The 24,021-nt window shown below is 24.7% G+C and overlaps 1 protein-coding gene across 2 annotated transcripts; it reads right to left on the bottom strand.

Annotated features, from left to right (window-relative positions):
- Positions 1-1,033: 1,033 nt before the first annotated feature.
- On the bottom strand, positions 1,034-22,470 carry LOC126895724 (glucose dehydrogenase [FAD, quinone]-like). 2 transcript variants are annotated; one of them, XM_050667919.1, is made up of 2 exons: positions 20,639-22,470; positions 1,034-2,001 (listed from the first exon to the last, which is right to left on the bottom strand). In XM_050667919.1, exons 1-2 carry the CDS (start codon positions 22,157-22,159, stop codon positions 1,657-1,659), a joined length of 1,866 nt encoding a protein of 621 aa, XP_050523876.1. In that variant the 5' UTR covers positions 22,160-22,470; the 3' UTR covers positions 1,034-1,656. The 2 variants fall into 2 exon arrangements, with proteins under 2 accessions (XP_050523876.1, XP_050523877.1); XM_050667920.1 differs by lacking the exon at positions 20,639-22,470 and adding an exon at positions 8,857-10,462.
- Between the last annotated feature and the right edge of the window lie 1,551 nt (positions 22,471-24,021).

The raw sequence follows: 24,021 nt of genomic DNA, 5'->3' as shown, positions 1-24,021 counted from the left end.
AGAAAATTATAAAAGTATAAAGATCCAAGTCAGACGTTGAATGATTTAGATGCTACAGATTTCCTTGAGCCAATATATTTTTACATCCTTAACCATAATTAATCAAAACTATTGTGCACATTTAATAAAAATGTTATCCTTTAATAGAGGTATAGATCTTTGTTGTAGACTAACTATAATTATCATATTTTTTTAGTTATTTCTCCTTAAAATTATGTAGTACCCTGTGTCATTCCATGCTAGTACACCCCTGGTCTAAGTGGAATTTTTAATATATCAAACTCTAAGACATTACTTTTAAATAATTATTACACAATCTTCTTTTTGAATAAAAATTTTTGTACCGTTAATTGGTAAAAAAAAAAAAAAATTATTTCACATTTTAAGACAAAAGTTCAGTCAGTGAAAAACCCAATTATAACTTTTTCTAAATTATCTATCAGTGTTGATATTAATAAGCACCTGCTATAAATTTTAAAGTTGAATCAATACATTTCTTGAAATTCTTTTATTATTATACTAACACTAACAATTCAAACTAGTAGATCTGTACAGTATTTAAATTAAATTTAATAGTACTGATTAACATTTTTTATCATTAAATTTACCAAAAAAAAAAGTAAACGGTATCTAATGAAGTTTAAAATTTTAACCGCGTACTCTGCGTGTTATTGTTTTTAGGAATGAATTTCGACTATGAAAAGAATAATGATAGTCTACAACGCCCTTACAAAACCCTTAATCTAAGTATTTAATAAATCATTAAAAATTCTGGCGATTCGTGAAATTCAATTTGCTTACTTATACAGAATATAAGTAACTATGTCTCACGTAATATCTTTAAAAATACAAGTGTTATAAACAATTTTTTTTTTAATCATTATAGATCTTTATAAGGTGTTTTATAATATAAATAAAATTTCTACCACTATCTCTTATGCTTAAAACTTGTATCAACTTCATATATTCAAATAGCAACTCTATTTTCTTTTACATCATTAGATTAAGTTTAATTAAAAAAAAATGTTTTGTAAAAAAAATATTTTATTTTATTTAATATTAATCGCTCCACGGCTCTCTAAAGTTTAAGGTTTATTAAAAAATATTATAACAGTCTCGAACGTTATAGGTCGTAAATCAATAAGCACTACCAGTTTTATAAATAAACATACTAAGCTTTCCTTAGTTATTCTGACTACGTGCTTTGACAGTAAACCGGTAGCTCTTATCGCTACATAAAATAAAAATGTGACCGTGTTGGAAAAACTACTGCAATTTTTTATCAAATATCGTTAATGTTAAAGTAGTGTATCTTGTTTAAAATTCATAATTTTCAATTTTTTTTGCAAACATTATTTTTTTTTTTTATGACAAACAAAAAAAATGTATAAAAATAATATGGGGTTGCCATTTGAAAGTCTGAAGTTTATAAAAGTTATAAGTATAAAGGATGATGATAGAAATTTAATTTTTCTTGGGCAACTGCTCATCAAAGATCCATAATTATTTAAAAAAAATTGTGTTAAAACACTTGTATTTTTAAAGATATTACGTCAGACACACTTAGTCGATCTTCCTGTATATAATTTTAAGACATTAATATAACTCTCGTTGTTATAAGTTTCTTTTCAACTTTGACATTCATTTAAAAAACATTTAAAGCCAAGTTTCTTTTATCATGTCTGACGCTTTTTCGCCTATCATGTACACCATCGAGTTAGTGTGGCCGGCCGGAATGACTGGCATAATGGAGGCATCGACTACTCGCAAACCTTTAATACCTCGAACGCGTAACTTGGGATCCACAACCGCGTCTGGATCAGAGTCAGGCCCCATTTTACACGTCCCAACTTGATGATGTAAGTTGGTAGACACCATGCTAGTTGTGCACCACCAGTAAGCATCTGACCCGAAAGGTTCATGTTCACAACCTGGGAATGGTACTGGCAACAATTTAGAACCGTATTTTTGAAAAGCTTTGGTTTCGCTCACAGCAATAGCCTAAAAACATAAAAAATTTATTTAGAAAAATATTACTTAGATTTATTATAAATCCATATATAAAGTACTAGAAAACTTAACACTGGTATAATTTTTTCCATAATTTATGTAAAACTATTTATATTAAAAAAATGATTAATTTATAATTACTAATATCATAATTTACAGTATATTATCAGTTATAAAACCCTATAGGGCCGTAATAATGTAATAATGTCGTTCATGTAAAAAACTCCAAATTTTATTCATAACTGAATATTAGTATTTGAAATTGACTTTTATGATATATAGTTTTGATTATTTTTTATTTTATTTTATATTATACATAAAAGATTTGCAAAGATATTCGTTGGAAAAAAAACTTTTTTGTTAAAATTTTTTTTTGTCTGATAGCATGAATCAATTTACTGCCTAATAAAGAAGCCATTTTTTAAAAACATGTACACTTTTTTTCTAATCACTTATAAACTTAAAACTGGGTTTAGTCGTTAAAAATCGAATATGAAAAAAAATTTAACAAAAAGGTTTTTTTTCCAATTAAATAAAATTAATAATATAAAAAAAAATTGGGACTGCTATTAAAAAAACTACAGTTGATACTAGTTTAGGTTATAATAGATGATAGAAGATTATTAATTTTTCGTGTTAAGAAGCTCAAAAAAGGTCTAATATTTTCGAAGATATTTCGTAAGGTAAACAGTACATCTATACAACTAAATATTTAGACCACCTCTACCAATAATAACAAAATACTTTAGTAAAAAGTAGAAAAATACCTTACTAAATCCTTTGAAGTTTTATGAATTTATAATTATATGTTATTCTTATATGGGTAATATCATATTTGACGGATAAACACAATTATAATTTTTGTAAGACATTTACTAACCATTCAAGATTTTTCTAAAGTCATGTGAGGAAAATGTAAATTCATGAAGTAAATGTAAATTATTTACTCATCTTAGAATATTTTGTAGATTTTACTATAGTTAAGATAATTCGAATCCTCAAGTATATAGTTATTTTTATAAGTATAAATAAAAAATGAACACTTATGCATCTGATTTTAAAAACATCTTTACTATTACCCTTTTTTATTGTATTTATTCCACTTGAACCAAAATTATATTTAGGTTAATATTTTAAACCTATTGTTTTCGAATATAATTTGTCAGACATAGCTAAGGAATTTCCCTGTATTTCTATCGTTTCATTATAATTTGGAAAAAATTTAAAAGGAATTAAGAATAATATAATATTTATTTATGAACAAAAGAAATAAAAATTCTACAATTATTGTGTGTAAGTGATATATCTATAAAGTGTTATTATCCTCTTTGCTCTTCTTGGAAACGCCTTTCAATATTGGAAGTAAATAATATTTAGGTAATATTTATTTTAGCTAAATTATTTCATATTAAACATTACAAAATATTATTATGAATGTCGATTAAAGTTAATATATAATTATTAATTAATAATATTGTAAAACAAAATCTCTAATTTAATTAAGTTTTAATATGGAAAGAAAATCTACGGTAAAAATGATATTAAAACAATACACATTTTCAAAAGAAAAATATGTTTTTGAATTTAATAAAAAAAAATAATTTAAGAAATCCAAAATGAAAATAACAAGCAATAATGTTGTCTATTGATTATTAAATAAATATTGAGTAATAAATTTGTCAAGTGAAAATGTGATAAATGTTATTCAAGTTAGTATGATTTAATTAAATATTTAGACACACTACTATTAAAATTTATTGCTAAATTGTTGTGAACCGTTTAAAAACACAATTTTGTAAAATTGACATTAAAAAAATTATTTGTAAATTTCTATACATGTCTTATAATAATTAAAAAAAATAAAAATATTTATTATAATGATGAAGAAATATATGCTTTTTTGAGAAACATAAGTCACCTACTTTGAAAATGCCAATACACTAAAAAAAGTAGGTTTTATATGTATAATATTTCGAAATTTTCTCATTGTATTACAAACATTTTGTGAGTATGTTACTCCTACATAATGTTTAAATTGTTCGTTTAAAAACAACAATCGAAAATATCTAATTGAAGGTCACTATAAGAATTAGCATAAAAAATGGGACAAGATCTCAGCATGAATCTTTAGCTTCTAATTTATCGATGAAATCTGGCAGTATATTTAACAAATAAATTTTACTGCTGGCATGAAAAAATTATTTGACCTTTCAAAGAATACTTAATTCTTTTTAACAGCAAATAAATATTTTACAACATTATTAAATCTTAAATATTAAAAAATGGTATGTGATTAATTTTTTCCCCTTAAGATTTAGTAATGTAATTTGCAATTGTGTAATATTGCGTAATATACGAACGTTATGAATGTTATTAAAACTTCATATTTAACTGAAGATTAAATCATCTAACATATTTTATGTACATTGTAAGCTCGCAATTTTTGTTATTTATAATAATGAAAAACAAATAACAATTAAACATAATTATTAAACTCTTCGAATTAAATTACGCCATGCTGTTAGTAAAATTATGTTTTAATCTGTGACACTAATTTAATTTAAAGTGTATACAAATATACTATTTTTATTAATTTTTACAATTAAAAAGCTTATTAAATATAAAGTTTTAATTGTAATAATAAACGACTGGACGAACTATAGCTTGTACAGTTATAGTTTGTCCACCAATAGTTCATAGATTCAATTAAGTACAAAAGTTAACATAGCAATACTTAAATGACGTAATAAAATATTTAATTCCAAACAAAATATATACTTAAAATTTAAGTTCATTGTCCCGTGAAAAGTACTTAATGCATCTGAAGTAAGGCGTAGTTTCAAAGAACATTTTAACGATAAGTAAATCTTAATCTTACTCTCATATTAAACAACCTTGACCTTCAAGATAAAAAAGTAAAGAAAGAAAATAAGTTTGATTCTTCAATAAAATAATTTCTTATCCAAACATGATATAATACAATATTGTAATCTGTTACACGTCAATCAATAAAACAAATAGTTTACACATTGATCACGTGTGTATAAAAAAATTTTATTTATAAGTTCATAACAATATTTGTATATATATATATATATATATATATATATATATATATATATATATACATAAACACATATACAAGAGAGGATAGGATCAATACAATTATTATTTTTTTTAATGTCCTCTTTTCAAAAATATGAGTTACTTTAACAGAAATAGTGAAACGGTCCTCCAATAATTTCTTTGGTATCCTAACCTCCTTATGTAAAACTATGATTTTTTTAGTTCTTTAAGCATAAAATATAGAAAATACAAATTTTTCAGTAAGACTCAGTATTTCTTTTAAGTTTTACAAAAAAGTAGCGTTCCTTATGATACGACATTTTTTACGCCTGAATTAAATTTAATTATAAATTGTACTCCGCTAAGTCACAGTATAACTTATGATAATCTATGAGCAAATAATATTGCTATACACTATCTTTGTAATAGAAACAGTACGTAAAAATTGAATTTCACGCAATCAATTAATTAATTGAATTCAATTTGTTATTATTTAATTATGAATAATCAATCGGTATAATAATGTGATACGAAATACTTAAATTTAATAACCGATTATTTTTAAGCATATCTATTAATCATTTATATTTCATTTAAGAGCTCACTAAATTTTGAAATATAACCTTAAATGTAATAGTATTCATCTAAAATTTGATTTAATAATTAAATCAATTAATTATATTAGAATAATTAGAAAAATATAAAGGGACTATTTTCAAAAAAACTAATTTTTAAGAAAAACTTTATGTAGATTACTTTTGTTAGAATGTTATTATGTAAAATATTCACTGTAATATATTGCAGTGACATATTTTACATAACACGTAATGCAAGCTCATATATCGCCAAACCAGTTTAAAAATATACTAAACGATTACTCAATAAGAACAATGATAAACATATTTAAATAATTCAAGATATATTCAGGGTGATTTTTTTAATATTATCCACTAGATTTTTCTTAAAATAATAATTATATTAAGAAAATTCTTTTTGTTATACTTTAATTTTATATATTTATCAGCTTATTAATGATTAAATATGTCTGTAATTCATCCTATATACCTTATAAGGGTGTCAACTTAATTTTTTATATGGCAACATAAATTATTTACTAGCTTATAAAATAAAAAATGATCTAATTAAAAAATAACTGATCAATAATAACTTTCAGAATTTATAACTATTTTAAAATATCTATTTTAATAATACATAATAATATTTTTTTAAATATATTATTTTTATCATTACAAAATACTCTATGGCATTCTTTCTCCACTCTACACTTTAAAATTTAAAAAAATTCCGAAATAATGGGTCAAAAATTGTTATTGACCAATCATTTTCTTAATTGGATGTTATTTTATTCTATAAGCTAATTAAATATATATGTTACCAATTGAAAAAAAAAATATTAGATACCCTCATAAAGTTATATAAGATCAGTTAATAAACTACAAAACTATAGATAAATTGAGTATACATGAAAATATAAAATTCCAAAAATAAATTTCTTCATATAATTATTATTTTAAAAGAAATCGAGTGGCAATTATTAAAAGAATCACCATGTATAACAAATACATGGTGTCACATAAACGTATTTAGGTTTTAACTAACAAGAGTATTTAACTAAGCGAATTTAAAAACAATTTATTTAGAAAAGCAGTTTTTTATATCTATAATAAATATGACTTTAGTTATTAAAATAGTTATGTGTAAAATACTTAGTAAATACAGAAACTAATCTAGGCTTATGAGTATCAAATGAACTTTTTGATACCTATTTGGTATACGGTTAATAAAAGTACGTTTATGGAGAATATATTTTATAATTGTTAGCCTAAGGGGTAACATATGTAACACTATTTTTCAAGGTTTGTCAGACGCGAAGACGATACTTTTGCTGAATGACCGGTCAATAGACTAAAGTATAGACTAAAGATAGAATCTGGAGAGCTGTGGCAACCCATCAATAAACCTGTTAGTTACTCTAATAGGGTCATTTGGTTGTAATTGCAATAATAATGGAAAAAAATTAAACAAATTGTAATAAACAGCTGTGTTTGCCTTGGATGAAACATTAATGAACTAAATAACAATCACCTGACACACAAAACTAATTTTCCTTTAGGTTTTTAGTTATATTTTGTAATGTAGCTTATACTCCTATTATATACGCCACACATCAGCTGATAAATTAAAATGATAACTTTGTATATGAATATCAATATTTTCACTTAACAATTATAGTTATAAATTAATAATGTAAAACTATCAAACTTAACTAATTTTTTAATTTTTGAGCCATGGTATTTGTAATAAAGGTTACAAAAAATAAAAAACCATCAAAATATTCATAATGTGAATACGTTTCTTATGTTTTTAAAGTTTTAATTATTTCACTTAGATTATTTACTAATATAAATGTATCAAACTTTCAACAAAAAACATATATTTTGCCTATGCATTGATATAAATACTTTTCAATGCTTAATAATTAATTACTATAAACACGTTTAGCTCAAATCTACGTTGATTAAATTATAAAAATATTATATGTGATATAATATTATTAAAGTGATTATAAACTGTAAACACTAATCAAAAATATAGCGAGAGAAAATTAAAACAACTTCAAGTTATTTTATAGGTTACTGATTTATACTTATATGGGGTCTATCAGATCGAATAGATTTCATTTTTAGTAGTTTAAAACTGTATTACAATGCTAAACAAAGTTTTATGTTCTATCAAATATGTTTTTGTGTAAGAACACAAGTGATAACGATGATAAGTGTTATATTCCATTTTCAACTTCATAATTAGTTTTGCATTGCTGAACAGTACAACTATACACATAATAGGCTAAAATTTCTTTAATTTTTTAAATGCGGAGAAGACATGCATCGATAACGACGTATAAAATTATCTAAGACTTATTATACAATACATTTGAGGTTAATAAAATTTTTATGAAATAAAAACAAAATTATTATATATGAAAAGATAATTTGTCCAAAATTAGTCTGTGCGTAAGAATTATCAAAATTTGATGACATGCATGAAACAATGAAGACAAATTTTCCTGTATGTAAAAATATAAAATTAATTTAATTTAATAAATTTTGTAATAAAAAAAAGCCAGAGAGTGTAAGCAACCTTACATCTATGATTCAGTCTTAGCTTTTCATTGTAATCATATTAAAAAACTACATTATCAATGATTAGTATTACAAAATAACATTTAACTACAATTGCAATAAGACCATGTATGCGTTTCAAATTAAACCAGTACATTTAATATGTTACTCATACTTAACTCTATCAAAGTATTAAGACGTTATGTTTTACGCTAACTAAATTGTTATTTATGATTATATTCAAAACACAAATATGATAAAAAATAGCAATACTGTTTCAAAAGTTGTTATTAACTAGTCGTTTTTTTTTAATTAGATTATCTCTTATTTTATAAGCTTGTTAAATATGTATGTTGCCATTAAAAAAAAAGTTGATAACCCTTTAAGTTATAAGGGATGTGTTTTAAAGAGTAATTATTAGCTGATAAATCAAGAAATATATGTAACTAAAATAAATCAAAAATTCTTTTTTACAATAAAGTGTTTAATTTGTGAGTAATCGAGTGGTTTATGATTATCTTCCTAATAAAACCTATTTATTTCGTAAAATATTTCAATTTATGTATTTTTTTGATAAATTTTTATTTGTGCAACAAATTTTATGACTAATATTATAATTTTGTTGAAATTTAAATACCTGTTTAATTCCTTCTACTAGTACTTTACGATCATGTGGATCTGTTAAATAACCAGGGTAGAAAAGTGGAAAATGGTATGGATTAGAAGAACGCAATTTGATACGACCTCGACTTTTGGGTCGCAATAATATAGGTACCAATCCCCAGGCATCGTGTCCATTGTATTTGCCATACACACGATTAAAAAAATCGTCGTCTAATCCTAGTAATCTATGTAGTGAACCACCAGTATCACCAGTAAGCGCACCAGGCCCAAAAACAAGTTCCATATCAGGGACCATAGAATTATTTGTTGCATATTTTGTGGTCGTAAATGCTATAGCTTCAGCTCCACCAGGTATAGTGAACGGACCCTGTCCTTCTATAGCATATTGAAGTAAATATTTAGGTCGCCGAAATCGACTCTCGACAATAGTGACTGATTGGTTCACCAAAAACACTAAACCTGCCATGGATACATGATCTTGAAGGTTGTAGCCTACCTTCAAATCTTTAATCACAGGAATATTTACTTCAGTTAAATGATCAGCTGGCCCAACACCCGAAAGCATCATTATTTGAGGAGTATTTAATGAGCCAGCGCTCAAAATGACCTCTTTACGGGCATAAACAGTCAAAGAACGTTTATTTTTAACGAACTTTACGCCATATGCTTTTTTAGTTTTCAAGTCAATTAACACTTTTGTAACGAATGAATTTTTGGATACGGATAAGTTACGACGGTTTCTAATTGGTCGTAAAAATGCTTTGGACGCACTACACCTGGACCCATGGTCAGTGTTAGCTAGTACGAATGAAAACCCCACAAGATCCGGACCATTATGATCGACTGGTGCATTGTAACCAAGCTCACGGCCAGCTTTTAAAAAAACTGAGCCAAGAGGTGTTTTCCACTTTGGTTCTTCTACCTTAAGGTAACCACCAATACCATGATAAGAAGACAAAGATAATGGGTTTCCAAGACCGATATCTTCGGATTTCTTGAAATAAGGCAGAACGTCTTCGTAACTCCATCCGGAATTTCCTAACTTAGCCCAATTATTATAGTCTTCGGGCACACCACGCGTGTACACCATATAATTGACAACGCTTGTGCCACCCATCGCTTTACCACGAGGCCATCGACACCGACGATCCTTCATTCCACCACATATACCATCTTGTTTTTCAGTTCTATAACCCCAATCATATCCGATGTCGAGCAAGTAACTAACTAATAATGGTACATCAGTCAGTAGGTTTTCTTCGCCACCTGCTTCCAAAAGTAAAACCGTCCAATTTGGAATCTCAGTTAGTCTGTTAGAAACTACAGAACCACCGGAACCTGCACCTACCACGATGAAGTCGTATTCTTTTTCAATATTAATAGCATCCGGAACTGCATCAATTGGATCGGGTGCATTGTTTTTATAATATTGTAAAACAGCCGTAAAAACAGTATACGCCATACCGTGACTTGGCTTTACGGTCAACGTAAATGCCAACGCCGTGACATACCACAAATATTGATAAAGAAACATAATAAAAGTAATAGACAAATAAAATACAACGATATGCGGCCGTCGAACTGTATAAACCAGACTATAGCGTCTATCTGCTTTGAGATTGGCACGCGCCAGACACTTTTCCTTCAAGGTCTACCTTTACTACCACTTTTACTAGTTCTACAAGTATAATCCATAATAGCAACTATTGCCCTCCACAAGCATCATTCCTTTCTCCCATGTCATAATTGTTTACACTTGATCATAATTCTACTTATTGCATCGTGCCAAAATTATAATACCAAATAAAAATGATAGTAGTTTTTATATGGTAGCGATGAGATAATTCAAGGCAAAGCTAAGCAAGTTAGTAATTTTTTTAAAAAAGTAAACTTAAATTACTAATTAATTAAAAATAATAATAATAAAAACATTTTAATTTAAGTTAAATTAGAAGAAATTTTTGAAAATTCTCGAAAATTTGCAATTTATATTGATTTTATTTATATACTTTTCCAGTATTATATTATTTTGAAGTAATTTAGTAATAATATAATACAATCTTACATAAATTTTAATATAAATACGATAGTGTATTTAGATTTTAGTTATAAAGAAAGGTTTACAAGCGATTTGCTGAATACGTTGCAATATTTAATTTATACTCTATATACGTCAACTTATCGAGAATCTAATTGTAATAAATATTTTCCAATGGACATAAGTTTTAACGACGTAAAAAATTATATTACGACGTTAATTCAGAAGAATATTTATAAAAGTTAGCTCAAAAAGAACGCACTATCCGAAATAGTTCACTATATTTACAGCAAATGTCTTAAAATTATAAAAAATTATGTTAAACTTAATGAACAGTTCCAAATTTTGCATAATTTTAATGAATATCATAACATTTTTATAGGAAAGTTAAAAACAATTTTTTTTTAATTTTTTATGACGATTTTATTTTATTATTATAATTTAATTACTAATTACTAATTAATAATTAGTAATTATATCAATAACTGGATGCAATAGAAAAAATCAGAAGCCAAATTCGGAATCAACGTCAAAATTTCTAACTGAAGTCATATAATAATTGTAAACAGAAAATGGCTGTTTCCTGTGTTATTGAAGTAAATGTCAAAAAAATGGTATTAAAAACTTTTTATGAGTCCTTTTATTTAACTAATTAATATTATGTAAAATTTAATACCAGTTAGTGTATTTTAGCTTTCCTAATACTAATTATCAGAAAAACATATAATTATTATTTATTTTTAAAATGTTCTATATTACTTAAATTTTACTTGAAATTATTTGCAATTATAATTATTCATAATAAATGTTATTTTGAATTGAGTAATAATAAATAATATTTATGCATAAAAAAAACTGTGGATAAATAATGATGAAATTCAAACTTGTTGAATAATTAACAATTTAATTAATACATTAAACAGAGATATAAAATGCCAAACAAATACTATACTTGTTTTAAATAATTTACGATGTGCCATTTGATAAGTTAAATTAGATTCAAATTCAAAATCAAAATTTATGAAATTTCTTATGAAGACTAAATTTATTCATAATAAGATCGTATAAATTATATTTAATTTTTGCATTATAAAAATATAAATATTCAATTAAATTTTATCTAAAATTTCAGTATTAATTATTTAATTTATTTATTAAACATATGAATCTTTTTTTCTTTGTAGGATTTCTTTTATAATTAAATATTATTAGATATTAAATTACAATTTATATATACCTCAAATAGTTGGGATAGAGATTAATGATGATGATGATAGAATATAAGATACATATAATGTATGAAAAGAAAAAATTATCCTATGTTTTATATTTTTAAAGATGCTGCATTAGTTATAGTTAAACAACCACTTTGTATAATAGTTAGTCATAAAATTTGTAATCATATTAAAAATCTAAATCTAAAGACATTAAAATATTATAAAAATAAAAAGTTTGATCGCCAAGTAATAGCTGTACTATAATATTTCTTCTTTAATGTTTCATTTAAATTTATATCACAAATTGTAAAAATATATAACAAGTAATTAATAAAATTCTTTTGTGAATAAAGAATAGTCATCAATTTTATCTAGCTCAAATTAATTAATTTAATGAGTATAAATCTTTGTACACGTTCTTTCATTTGTTTATATTTTTAAATCAACATAATCTCGTTACAAAAATGTAATTATTTGTTTTTAATGATATTGTTTGATCATACCTACTTTTATTTCACGGCTTTCTAACGGCATTGAATGTACATTTTATTAGATTGATAGAAGTTCATGTAAGTTTTCAAATGATGAAACAATACAAGTTTTGGGTAAAATACTGTACAGTATATTTTAATAATATTCAGATCATATGTCACAGAACAATGTTTTTACGAGAATATAAAATATATGAAAAAATAATAAGGCAATAATTTTTTTAAAGTAATTAATAAGAAAAATATTAAACGTATAATACTTGTAAATAATGTTAGTGGCCTAGTTAAGTTAATAAAATAATTGCATAAAAGTAAAAATGATCTACTACAAAATAATACAGCTTGACCATGGACTATAACGACCAAAATGCATTTGTAAGTTTAAAATAATTATCTCTCGATTGTTCTTGTCCATATATGACTATTCATAATAAGACAAAAAAACTGGCATAAAGGTTGTCATTTTCGAAGTAGTCAAATTTTTAAATCATACAACTATTTATATGTAAAGCACTTATACATTACAGTCAATGTCAATGTAATTATTATTGGTTATTTTGTTCATTTAGAAAAAAATCGTTCAGTCTTATTTTATGGAATGATGGTATAAACTATCAAGAAAATCCCAACATTTTTTTTACATGTAACTAAACACAAAAAATATACTTAGTTAAATTTTTAACTAATAATTATCAAATTTAACCAGAACCGAGATTACAAGGCTGGGATTTCATGTATGGATAGTGACCTTAGCCTTCCTTCATCAGAAGTTTAAAAACAATGCCATCTACCAGGGTTTGTATTTCTTACACACCCAGTTATCGCGATTTTGTATTACACCCTTCCAATAGGAAGTTTCCATAAATTATATATTTTTAGTGTATAGTTCAATTGTATCAATAAATAATAATTATTATTACTTTACACCTATAATGAAAAAAATCTTCAACATTTTTAAAATTTCTTCTTATCTATATTTTATTTTAAATGAAAAATAAAATGAAAAACTATTTAAATATTCCTTAAACAGATTCGTCTAGACATTTTAGCTGTAAATAATACACAGTGAGTTTCTAGAGGAAATAATTATGAAAGAAAGGATAGTTTCTATTAATGAACCTATAATTCATCGTGAATAGTAAATATTTTTACTTTTTCTACCTAACAAAGAAAGAAGATCTGCTAAGAGATTACTCAATGTTTTTTTAGAACAATTGATTAAAAAATATCGAACACAAATTTTATGTAATTAAAATCTCATATTACCCATCGGACATCCGTATACATTTAATAATACAAAAATAGGCCTATCAATATTTTTAGTTAACCCGATTGTATAAGACACAGTAATATCACCATGTGCTATAGATCAAAACATTCTAATAATTATCAATAGACATATTTTTACATTATTAATATTGAATGAATTGATGATACGTAATAAACTTAATTGTATGCACGGGATCAATCGCACGGCGGGATACATAGACAATGTGGCATGATACACGCATTGACTACGAAACTATGATATGGAAAGTTACTTGTAGTAATTATTAACTACATATGCATAAAATAGTTTTAGTTATCCGACTAAAATTAAATTGAATTTGAAATATTATTAATATTTTAGAATTCATACATAAAAATATACTTCTAATTTCATTACAATGTACAAAATGTAATTGTTAATATTTGTACAGGGCTAGGAATTGAAATGATTTCGGTTTTACAAAAATGTTTAACATATCTAGTATGTAAGTTTACCAACATTAATTTTTTTTTAATATATGAAGTTAAACATTTTAGAAGCTGAAATTATTTTGAAATCACTTTCAAAAATTTAACCGAATCCAAAATTCTTTTAAAGTCAAATTTCAAGTTTAATAATAGATTCTAATCGGTCTCATGATAATGTCGGATTCTGAAATTTTTTTAACATAATATAATAACTTTAATTTTCTTTATATTAGTCAACTTTTCAGTTTTAAAGCATAAACAGACTGGAATATAATAACTGTTGTAAAACTCTGTGATAGAAGTTATAATTCAAAGTATATTAAAATGTATTAAAACAAAAATATTTGAATCCGATCTTGATTGATTTTATACAGAATGGAACAGATGTGACTGACAACTCATATAATTTATGATTTACACAACATTTTATACTTTTTTTTAATAAATTTTTACAATATAGAACTTTATTTAAAATATGTTTTGTTATTTTTTGCAATTACAAAAAGTATTTTTAAAAATTAATTTTTTTTAAGATTTGTAGATAGCCATTTTATAGATAAGTTTCATAAAAAAATGTTAATACCAAAAATTCTTATTTTAATTCAGTAGTTACGTTTATACAGCATTTTGAAGTTTGTTAAATTTTGATTTTTTTTACAATTTTCCTATGGTATCAAATGTTAGTCCATATTATGTTAAGTACGAAAGTAAACACTTATTACGTTATTTACTAGTAACAGCACGCGATTTCTTTTCCATGAAAATTATTAACATTTGAATAAGCGCTTTGTAATTGACATGAAAAAACTAGTAGTAGTATAATTAGGATTATTAAAAAAAATTATAGAAATGTTGTCAAAAACATTGAGTTTTTAATTAAATAAGTTCATATATCATAAATTTAAACGCGAATAATAGTGAATATGTATTATCAAATCTCCTAACAAGGAATATCCTATAATAATATGATTACAATGATAGAATCACGTAAATTAATAATTGTTATCACTTTTAACTTGACTAACCAAAGAACACTCGTAGTTGACATACGATAATGTTTCTAACTTTTGTAATAAAGATTAGAAATAATAATTTCTGTATAAAGCGCTTTAACGTTATTATTATTCAAGAAAAAGAAATCGTGTACTGATACCAGTAAATAATGTAATTAGTGTTTACTTCTGTACTTCATATAATATGGACTAACATTTGATACCATAGGAAAATTGTATAAAAAATTTAACAAATTTCAAAATGCAGTATAAACATAACTACTGAATTAAAATAAGAGTTTTTGGTATCAACATTTTTCTCTGAAACTTATCTATAAAATCATCAAATCTTAAAAAAAATTTTAATAAAAAAATTAATTTAATATTTTTTGTAATTGAAAAAAATAATATAAAACATATTTTAAATATAGTTCTAAATTGTAAAAATTGATTAAAAAAAAAAAAAAGTATAAAATGTTACGTGGATCATGAGTTAGATGAGTTGTCAGTTAGATCTGTTCCATTATATATATACATTTTTAGTGGGTTACAATTTTTGTAAAACCATGCAAACCTCATTGCGACAAATTTACTTATAATTTATTTGCATACAACAAAAGACTTTTTTGTCTTTAAAAATATATATGAATAATAACAGCCTTTATCTTATAAAAATCTAAAAATTCAAAATTATCTTTAAAAACAAACAACCAAGTTAGATGAACTAAAAAAAGATTTATAAGTGTTAAATCTTAAATCTTAAAATAATTAAGTGTGATTAAAAATAAATCGGTTATCTTATTGTATTATTCAGTAAAATTAAGAAATATAACTTAGATAAAACTTAATAAATAATGACATTAAATACAATTAATATTTAAAATATCTGTTTTTTAATTTTTATCTAAGAAATAATAAAGAAAAAATTAATATTTTATAATTTATTTATTTGTTATTACCATATTTCATATTTAATTACTATAAATTAGTAACTAAGTTATAGTAATTAAACTAACTAACTATAACGAAGAAATAAAATTCAATTTCTAAAATAATATAAATTCTACACTCATACAAACACATGTATTTTAACACATGAATTTATATATATAAAATTATCAAGTTTGGTAATTATTTCCATTATTCAAGTCAAAAAGGAATAAAAATTTTAATTTATTTTTGAATAATTTTATGAAAAACTTAATTGATAATTCTTCATAACACTGATTAAAATAAGTATTCTATTTTTAATCATTAGATAACGAATACATTTTTAGCTCCTGATCTTACTGAAATATCATTTAGTTATACTTATTATATCATTATTCTCTTCAAAATGATTATTTCAATGACACGGAATTTGAAAAAAGTAGTTAATATTTTGAGTGTTTTAAAATTTATGGTGGACGTATAAAATATCACACATTTTTTTGGTCTAATAAAATCAATTTTTGTAAATGTTATATAGATTAAAAAATGTTTTATAATTTTCAAACAATAGAAATGATTTTCTAATAAGAAATCGAAAATAATGAAGTCCTGTTAGTTATTAAATAATAGAATACCTTTAAAAAATCAACTTATACATACATATATATATATATATAATAAAATTTTAAAAATTGACACAAAAATATTGAAATTCATGTTATTATTAAAAAATAATATTATGACAAATATTATCTAATATTAAAAATTATTATATGAACCTGATTATAACAGCATATTTGATAATGTATTTTGCAAATCATTTAAGCTTTTAGTGATAAACAAAAAATTTGTTATCCTAAATTGTAAAAAACAATTACTTTTTTTGATCATTATGACATTAATTTATTAACAGAGGCTTGTAAATGATATAAATTGTAAAGAAATACAAAAACTAAGCTAAAAAAAAATTAAAAAAACATTAGAATCTTTGGAATGCTTTCATAGATTGCTTTGCCTATATGTTTACATTGAATTTAATGGCACTACACCAATGTAAATAAACATTAAATACAAATTTCCAATGAAATTCGATAGATTAAAAACTACCTAATTAAAATGAATACTGCCCTTATTTATGGAACGTGCAATATAAATTCTTGTCAACGTAAATTTTCTCTTAAAATTTTTCATATTACAGCATTTTATTCACAAAACAATTTTTTGTTAATAGTGATTTGAAATATTTTTATGATGTATCATTAGATAAAAGTAGAGATGTGAGTCGGTATTATACATATGTATTATACGGTATGATACAAGGTATGATACACGCGTATATAATTATTTTATACCAGCTGTATCAAAAAAAAAAAAAAAATGCTTTATCAACATTTATATTCTTTTGGATTTGATTTTAATTGATATACGCAATTGTAATTAATGATATAGATGGATTCATTATTAGATTTAAATGTATCTATAATCGTGAATATTATTGTAGATTAATAGATATATTTTTAAAACAAAATTAGTTGTCAGATCCGCCAGGGAAACATGGTTATCATAACAAACAAAAGCAATTGACTTGTGTACGGTATAACCGTGGTCTCAGTATGTTTTTAGTATTACCACACAATAATCTTGTCACATTTTAAGCGCCAACGCATGTCGGTTCAAATGGAAGAAAATAAAAGCACAGAACAGGTGAATCTATTCTGTGGTAAAAGTATTTTGTTTTGTGATTTAAATTGTTTAAGTTTAAAGTATTATTTGCAAATTACGAACTAAGATGGGTCGTCTATCAAAAAATGAAAGAAACGAGAATGAAACAGATGAACTATTTGATAATGTCATTGCATATACAAATTAAGATTATAAAATATTTCATACTTTATAAAAATTAATTCTTAGTACTCTGTGATACTAAAATTTATAATCGATAAGGTGCTTAAGTTATTTTTTTTAAGGTAATAAATGTTAATACAATTATCATTTTTAAGATTAATAGTAAGATGCCATATTTTAATTTTTAATAGTTTATTTAAAGGATAGGATTTTTTTTTGTTAAGAAAAAGTGAGTTTTATTATTTTATTTATTATGTTATTAAAAATTTTAAGTTTTTAATGTGGTAAAATTCCAATTGTGTATTTATACTTGTTTAAAAAAGCAGACTTCTCAGACATTACGGGTGGTTTCTGGTTGCAAATTGACTGTAGTTGGTACTTAGTTGATACTAAATCATCCTCTAGACAGGAATTCTGGATAGAGAAATATCTTAGTTCAATATTTTAACATTTTGAACATTTTGTTTTCATCAATTTTGCTAAAGGCTTTTTCAGTAAGTACTCATTTATTTATTGCGTTTTATGAAAAATAATCACTCTAAAGTTTATTTTTTCCCAAATTTTAAGGAGCTACAAGGATTTATACGGTATTATACAGTATTATACGTGTATTATACGATATTATACAACAAAAAAATAAAATACCGTATTTTAACAACTCTAGATAAAAGTAACTAAGTATATATTTATACGTCTGTATACGTCGTTTTTAAGAAATTTTAATTAAAGTTCATATAAATAATACAAAATTTTTAATATTCTGAGTAATTCCAATCGGTGTACTTATGGTGAATTAGCCAATTTAAATAAAAACCATGTTTTTTTTACTTAAGTTTTGTGGAGTATTTTAAAACTTTGTAGAAGATTAAAAAATTAGGGGAAAACTTGTAGAATATTTAAAAATGAAAAAAAAATTTAGTACTCTCAATAAACCATACTGAATATTAATCTATGTTAGACATAATTATAAACTATTATATATTTTTTAATATATAGTTATACAGTTCCGTACTGTAAACTGACATAGTTGAAGTATGCGTTTTCCTAGGACAGTTATACCAACTAAAATTTATTTATTGTGGTTATGCTCTGGATAAAAAGTCGACATAAATAACTTAAGTATTGGAAATGAGTACTTGAACCAAAGTTAAAATGTTTTGTTAACATACGTCACAATTTTTTGCTTTATTCATTGTATAGAGCCGATAGATAAATTTGAACAATGTATTTGTACCAATTACTTTTTTTTAAACTAAATTAGCTTAATGATTATTAAAATTAAAATTTAGATAAAATAGTTAGATTTAGTTTAAAATAGTTAAAATAGATTTTTATTGGACTATACAAGTTTATATTGACTGAACATATAGATTTACTGAAATAACAAAAATTCAGATCTCAGTTAGATTAAAAATACCCTGTAAATACATATGCTTTTATATTTAATATTCTTTTTTTGAATAGCCAATTTAATTGTTGTGACTATAAAACTTTTAAAAATTTGCTCTAAGAAGGACTTTGACTATTGTATACAAAAATATAATTTATAATGTTATAACATAAGTATTAAAATGTTTGATTTCAGTCCATTTATTTATTTTATGTTTATTATTAATAAATTTATAGAATATATAGTTGCTTGTAACTTTGCATATTATTACATCTAAAGGTCACCTTAGACGCAATTTTAACAAAATTTTTGAAGGACCTATTGTATATAATTACCCCTTCCCAAAATTTTGTTTTAAAAATATTTTTTTTTGTTTTAAAGAGGAGGTTGCTACAGAGGGCAAGGCTTGAAGTCCCTACAGGTCTCCCTCCGAATTCGTGCCTATGATAGTTACACAAACTAAGTTTCCAGTATCTATTAATACTGTTTATATAACTGATGGTCATTTTTCTTCATAATAGTATTATGAACGATCAATATTAATAAGTTAATCAAGATCAATTATATTATTAACAAATAGATAACTGACAGCTACAAAACAAAAATTGCATTTAATAATGATAATATCAATATTTTAAATTTTATTTCTAATCACAAATTATTAACTAATAATTCTAAAAATTATTTTACTTCTTAAATTAAAATACAAACACCGTTATAGAAATTATACCCAAAATCAAAGTTTTCCTACATCACGGTGTACTTATATAATATTTTAAATATTTGCAATTTTTACTTCTTTCAGAAAATGTAATTATATGATTGTTATGGGTATATTATTTATTTATATTTAATAATAAATTTATACTCCGTAAAAAATCAATTATATGTTTGACACACAAGACCGTTTTTATGGTCAAGCCTCATTTGTCATCTTTCACACTTTATCAGATTATTTGAAGTTGATAGGTTTGTATGTATTTCATGTAAAAGTTTATTTTATTTTATCAAAGTAATATTTTTGATGTAACATCTATACAATACAACTAACTATAATTTTATTACTTTCATAATATTATAGTCTCACGAAAATTTATCAAAAGTATTAAAAATATATTTTTACGCGGTCTATTTTTAAAAAATTTAAATTGTTACCTGTTTAATGCCTTCAATTAAGACTCTTCGATCTTGTGGATCTGTAAAGTAATTGGCATATAATAATGGAAACTGAAAGGGATTAGCGGAACGCAACTTAATTCGACCTCGGCTATTTGGACGAAGCAATATTGGAACTAGTCCCCAGGCATCTTGTCCTCTGTAATGACCATAAGCTTGCTCATAAAATAAATCATCTATTCCCAACAATCTTTGAAGTGAACCACCAGTGTCACCTGTAAGCGCTCCAGGTGCAAACACAAGTTCCATGTCAGGTACCAATGTACTATTTTTAGCATATTTTGTGACTGTAAATGCTACAGCTTCAGCACCTCCTGGAATTGTATATGGCCCTTCTCCTTTAAATGTGTATTGCAATAAATATTTAGGATGTCGATATCTACTCTCAACAATAGTGACAGATTGGTTAACCAAAAACACTAAGCCCGCCATAGATGCATGATCCTGTAGATTGAAGCCCACTTTTAAATCTTCAATAAGTGGAATCCCTATTTCTTTTAAGTGATCGGCTGGTCCGATTCCAGATAACATTAACAATTGAGGAGTATTAATTGTTCCTCCACAAATTATAACTTCTTTACGTGCTAACACAGTAATCGTGCGACCATTCTTGACAAACTTAATGCCGTAGGCTCTTTTGGTTATAGGATCTATCAAAATTTTGGTCACAAAAGATTTTTTAGTGATGGACAAGTTATGGCGTTGTCTGATTGGCCGTAAGAATGATTTTGATGCACTACACCTTCTACCAAAATCTGTATTGGATTGCACATAAGAGAAACCTAACGGCTGCTGTCCATTGTAGTCATCCGTTAAAGAATATCCTAACTCTTGACCAGCTTTTAAAAAAACTGGAGCAAGTGTGGTTCTCCATTTGGGTTCTTGAACTTTCAAATAGCCACCAATACCGTGATACGGAGACAATGATAACGGATTCCCCATTCCAACGTCTTCAGATTTCTTGAAGTAAGGTAGAACGTCTGCGTAACTCCATCCTTGATTTCCCAGCTTGACCCAATTGTCATAGTCTTCAGGTACACCTCGAGTGTACATCATGTAATTAATGACACTAGAACCACCCATCGCTTTACCGCGTGGCCATCGACACCGACGATCCTTCATAGCACCACATATGCCAGGCTGTCTCTCCGTCCTATAGCCCCAATCATATCCGATGTCGAGTAAGTAGCTAACTAATAAAGGTATATCAGACATAACATTTTCCTCACCACCTGCTTCCAGTAATAAAACAGTCCAATCTGGAATTTCAGTCAAGCGATTGGCAACTACCGATCCTCCGGAACCTGCACCTACTACAATGAAATCATATTGTTTTTTTATATGCGTGGTATCTGGCACAGCATCAATTGGACCAGGGGCGATATTTTTATAATATTGCATTACAGCTGTGAATACTGTAAACGCCATACCATGCCCAGACCGTGTGGTCAACAATAAATGGAATATCGCGATCATCCAACATTTTTGGAGAATAAACATTGTAATTATACAATTGAAGTTCGAACACGACGCGGTCTAACAGTCGAATCACGCGAATCCGGTTATTGTGATAATCTACACTGGACTCACAGATGCTCATACTTTTTTTTCGAGGTCAGAACTTCTACTACTTTTACCATCACAACTAAAAATGTAATGACTTCAACTACCACCTATTACTGTAGATATTTTGATATGATGAAACTAGCAAATATATGGCGCTAGGCCTTGGTATTACTTTCTATACATTTTTTTATTTTTTTTTACAAATCAATGATAAGATATACAATGAAATTAAAACATTTTATATGAAAATTTATAAAAATTAATAACATAAAAACGGAATTATTTACATGAAATAAAATTTTTTGTTGAAGTTTGGGGGTTATTTACTTATAGAAGACAAGTTGTCGAGACAAATTTTTTTCTGTTAACTTTACTATATAATATAAACTTTAATTTAACAAATACTTAAAGTTTAGAATACTTCCGGAACATTATATAATATATATATGTATACTACAAATAGGATTATAAATACAGGTAGCTAATTGGTTTTTTATGACGTTGCTATCACAGTCACGAAGTGTTTATTGTCAATTATGACTATTAATAGATATACTTTCTGTTACCGTATTTATAAACTCACAACAATGTACCTTACTACCATTGAAAATAAATACTGTGTACTTGTAAATATGGACACCATAAAAAACCATACATGTATATTAACTCAAAAATTAAAAAAAAAAATTAAATTATAAATGTATAACATGTAAATTTTGAAAATTTAAATGTTTACTTTTTAATGGTTTAAATTTAAATGTTTAACTTTTATACATTTATATTTTAAATCATTATAAAACGTTTTAATTTAAAATGTTTATCTTTTAAGCTTTTATATTTTAAATGTTATCTTTTAAATTTTAAATATTAATTGTTAAATTAATAAATTTAATAACTAACTAAGTATTTATTCATGTATTATACTTATAAATCATTCAATGTAAATTTCAGTCACTTAACATTTATAAAAATTAGTCTCCCTTTTATATGGTTTTTAAATTAAAGTGAAAAAGTATGTTAGATAAAAATGAAATTTATATATAACCTACAAAAAAAATTTAATTGAATAAGTAACATAAGCTTTAATTTAACATATCTTTGATGTTCGAAGTATTTTCTGAACATTTTCAAAACTTCAGTTGAAAAAGTCAACATTTTGTGCAAAAATTGCTATTTTCAATAACCCATTGTATGACGGATTTTCAAAAAGTTCATAATATATAAAAGGAAATTAATTTAGATATATATATATAAAAAAATTTGTTTTCATTCATTCAATTTTCAAAAAGTTAAGAATTAAAAATTTAGATTAACAAAAAGTATAAACCTAAAGAAAAGAAAATATCTAAGATATTTATAAAAAAAGAAAATGTTTAGATGAATTCATCTTTCAAAAAATTATGATAATTAAGAAAAAAAAAGTTTAAAAAATGTCAAAATATACCATTTTTAAAAATAATAATTTTTTATATATAGTATTATTCATAAAAAATCCACTTCAAAGAGTAGTTATTTTGCTTTTAGTATTGAATTTGACTTATTTAAATAGTTAAAAATAATTGTAATTTTACAGTTTTATAATGCTGAAACTCTAGTTAGATACGAAAAGCTTGTGTCAAGTTATTTCATTCTTAATAATTTAATATATGTATTATACTTATAAATCATTCAATGTAAATTTCAGTCACTTAACATTTATAAAAATTAGTCTCCCTTTTATATGGTTTTTAAATTAAAGTGAAAAAGTATGTTAGATAAAAATGAAATTTATATATAACCTACNTGTTTAGATGAAT

The sequence above is a fragment of the Daktulosphaira vitifoliae genome, unplaced genomic scaffold (assembly GCF_025091365.1).
Source record: "Daktulosphaira vitifoliae isolate Bord-2020 unplaced genomic scaffold, ASM2509136v1 Scaffold_1, whole genome shotgun sequence".
In the NCBI taxonomy this organism is placed as follows: Eukaryota; Metazoa; Arthropoda; class Insecta; order Hemiptera; family Phylloxeridae; genus Daktulosphaira; species Daktulosphaira vitifoliae.
This window is presented reverse-complemented; position numbering and strand designations above follow the sequence as displayed.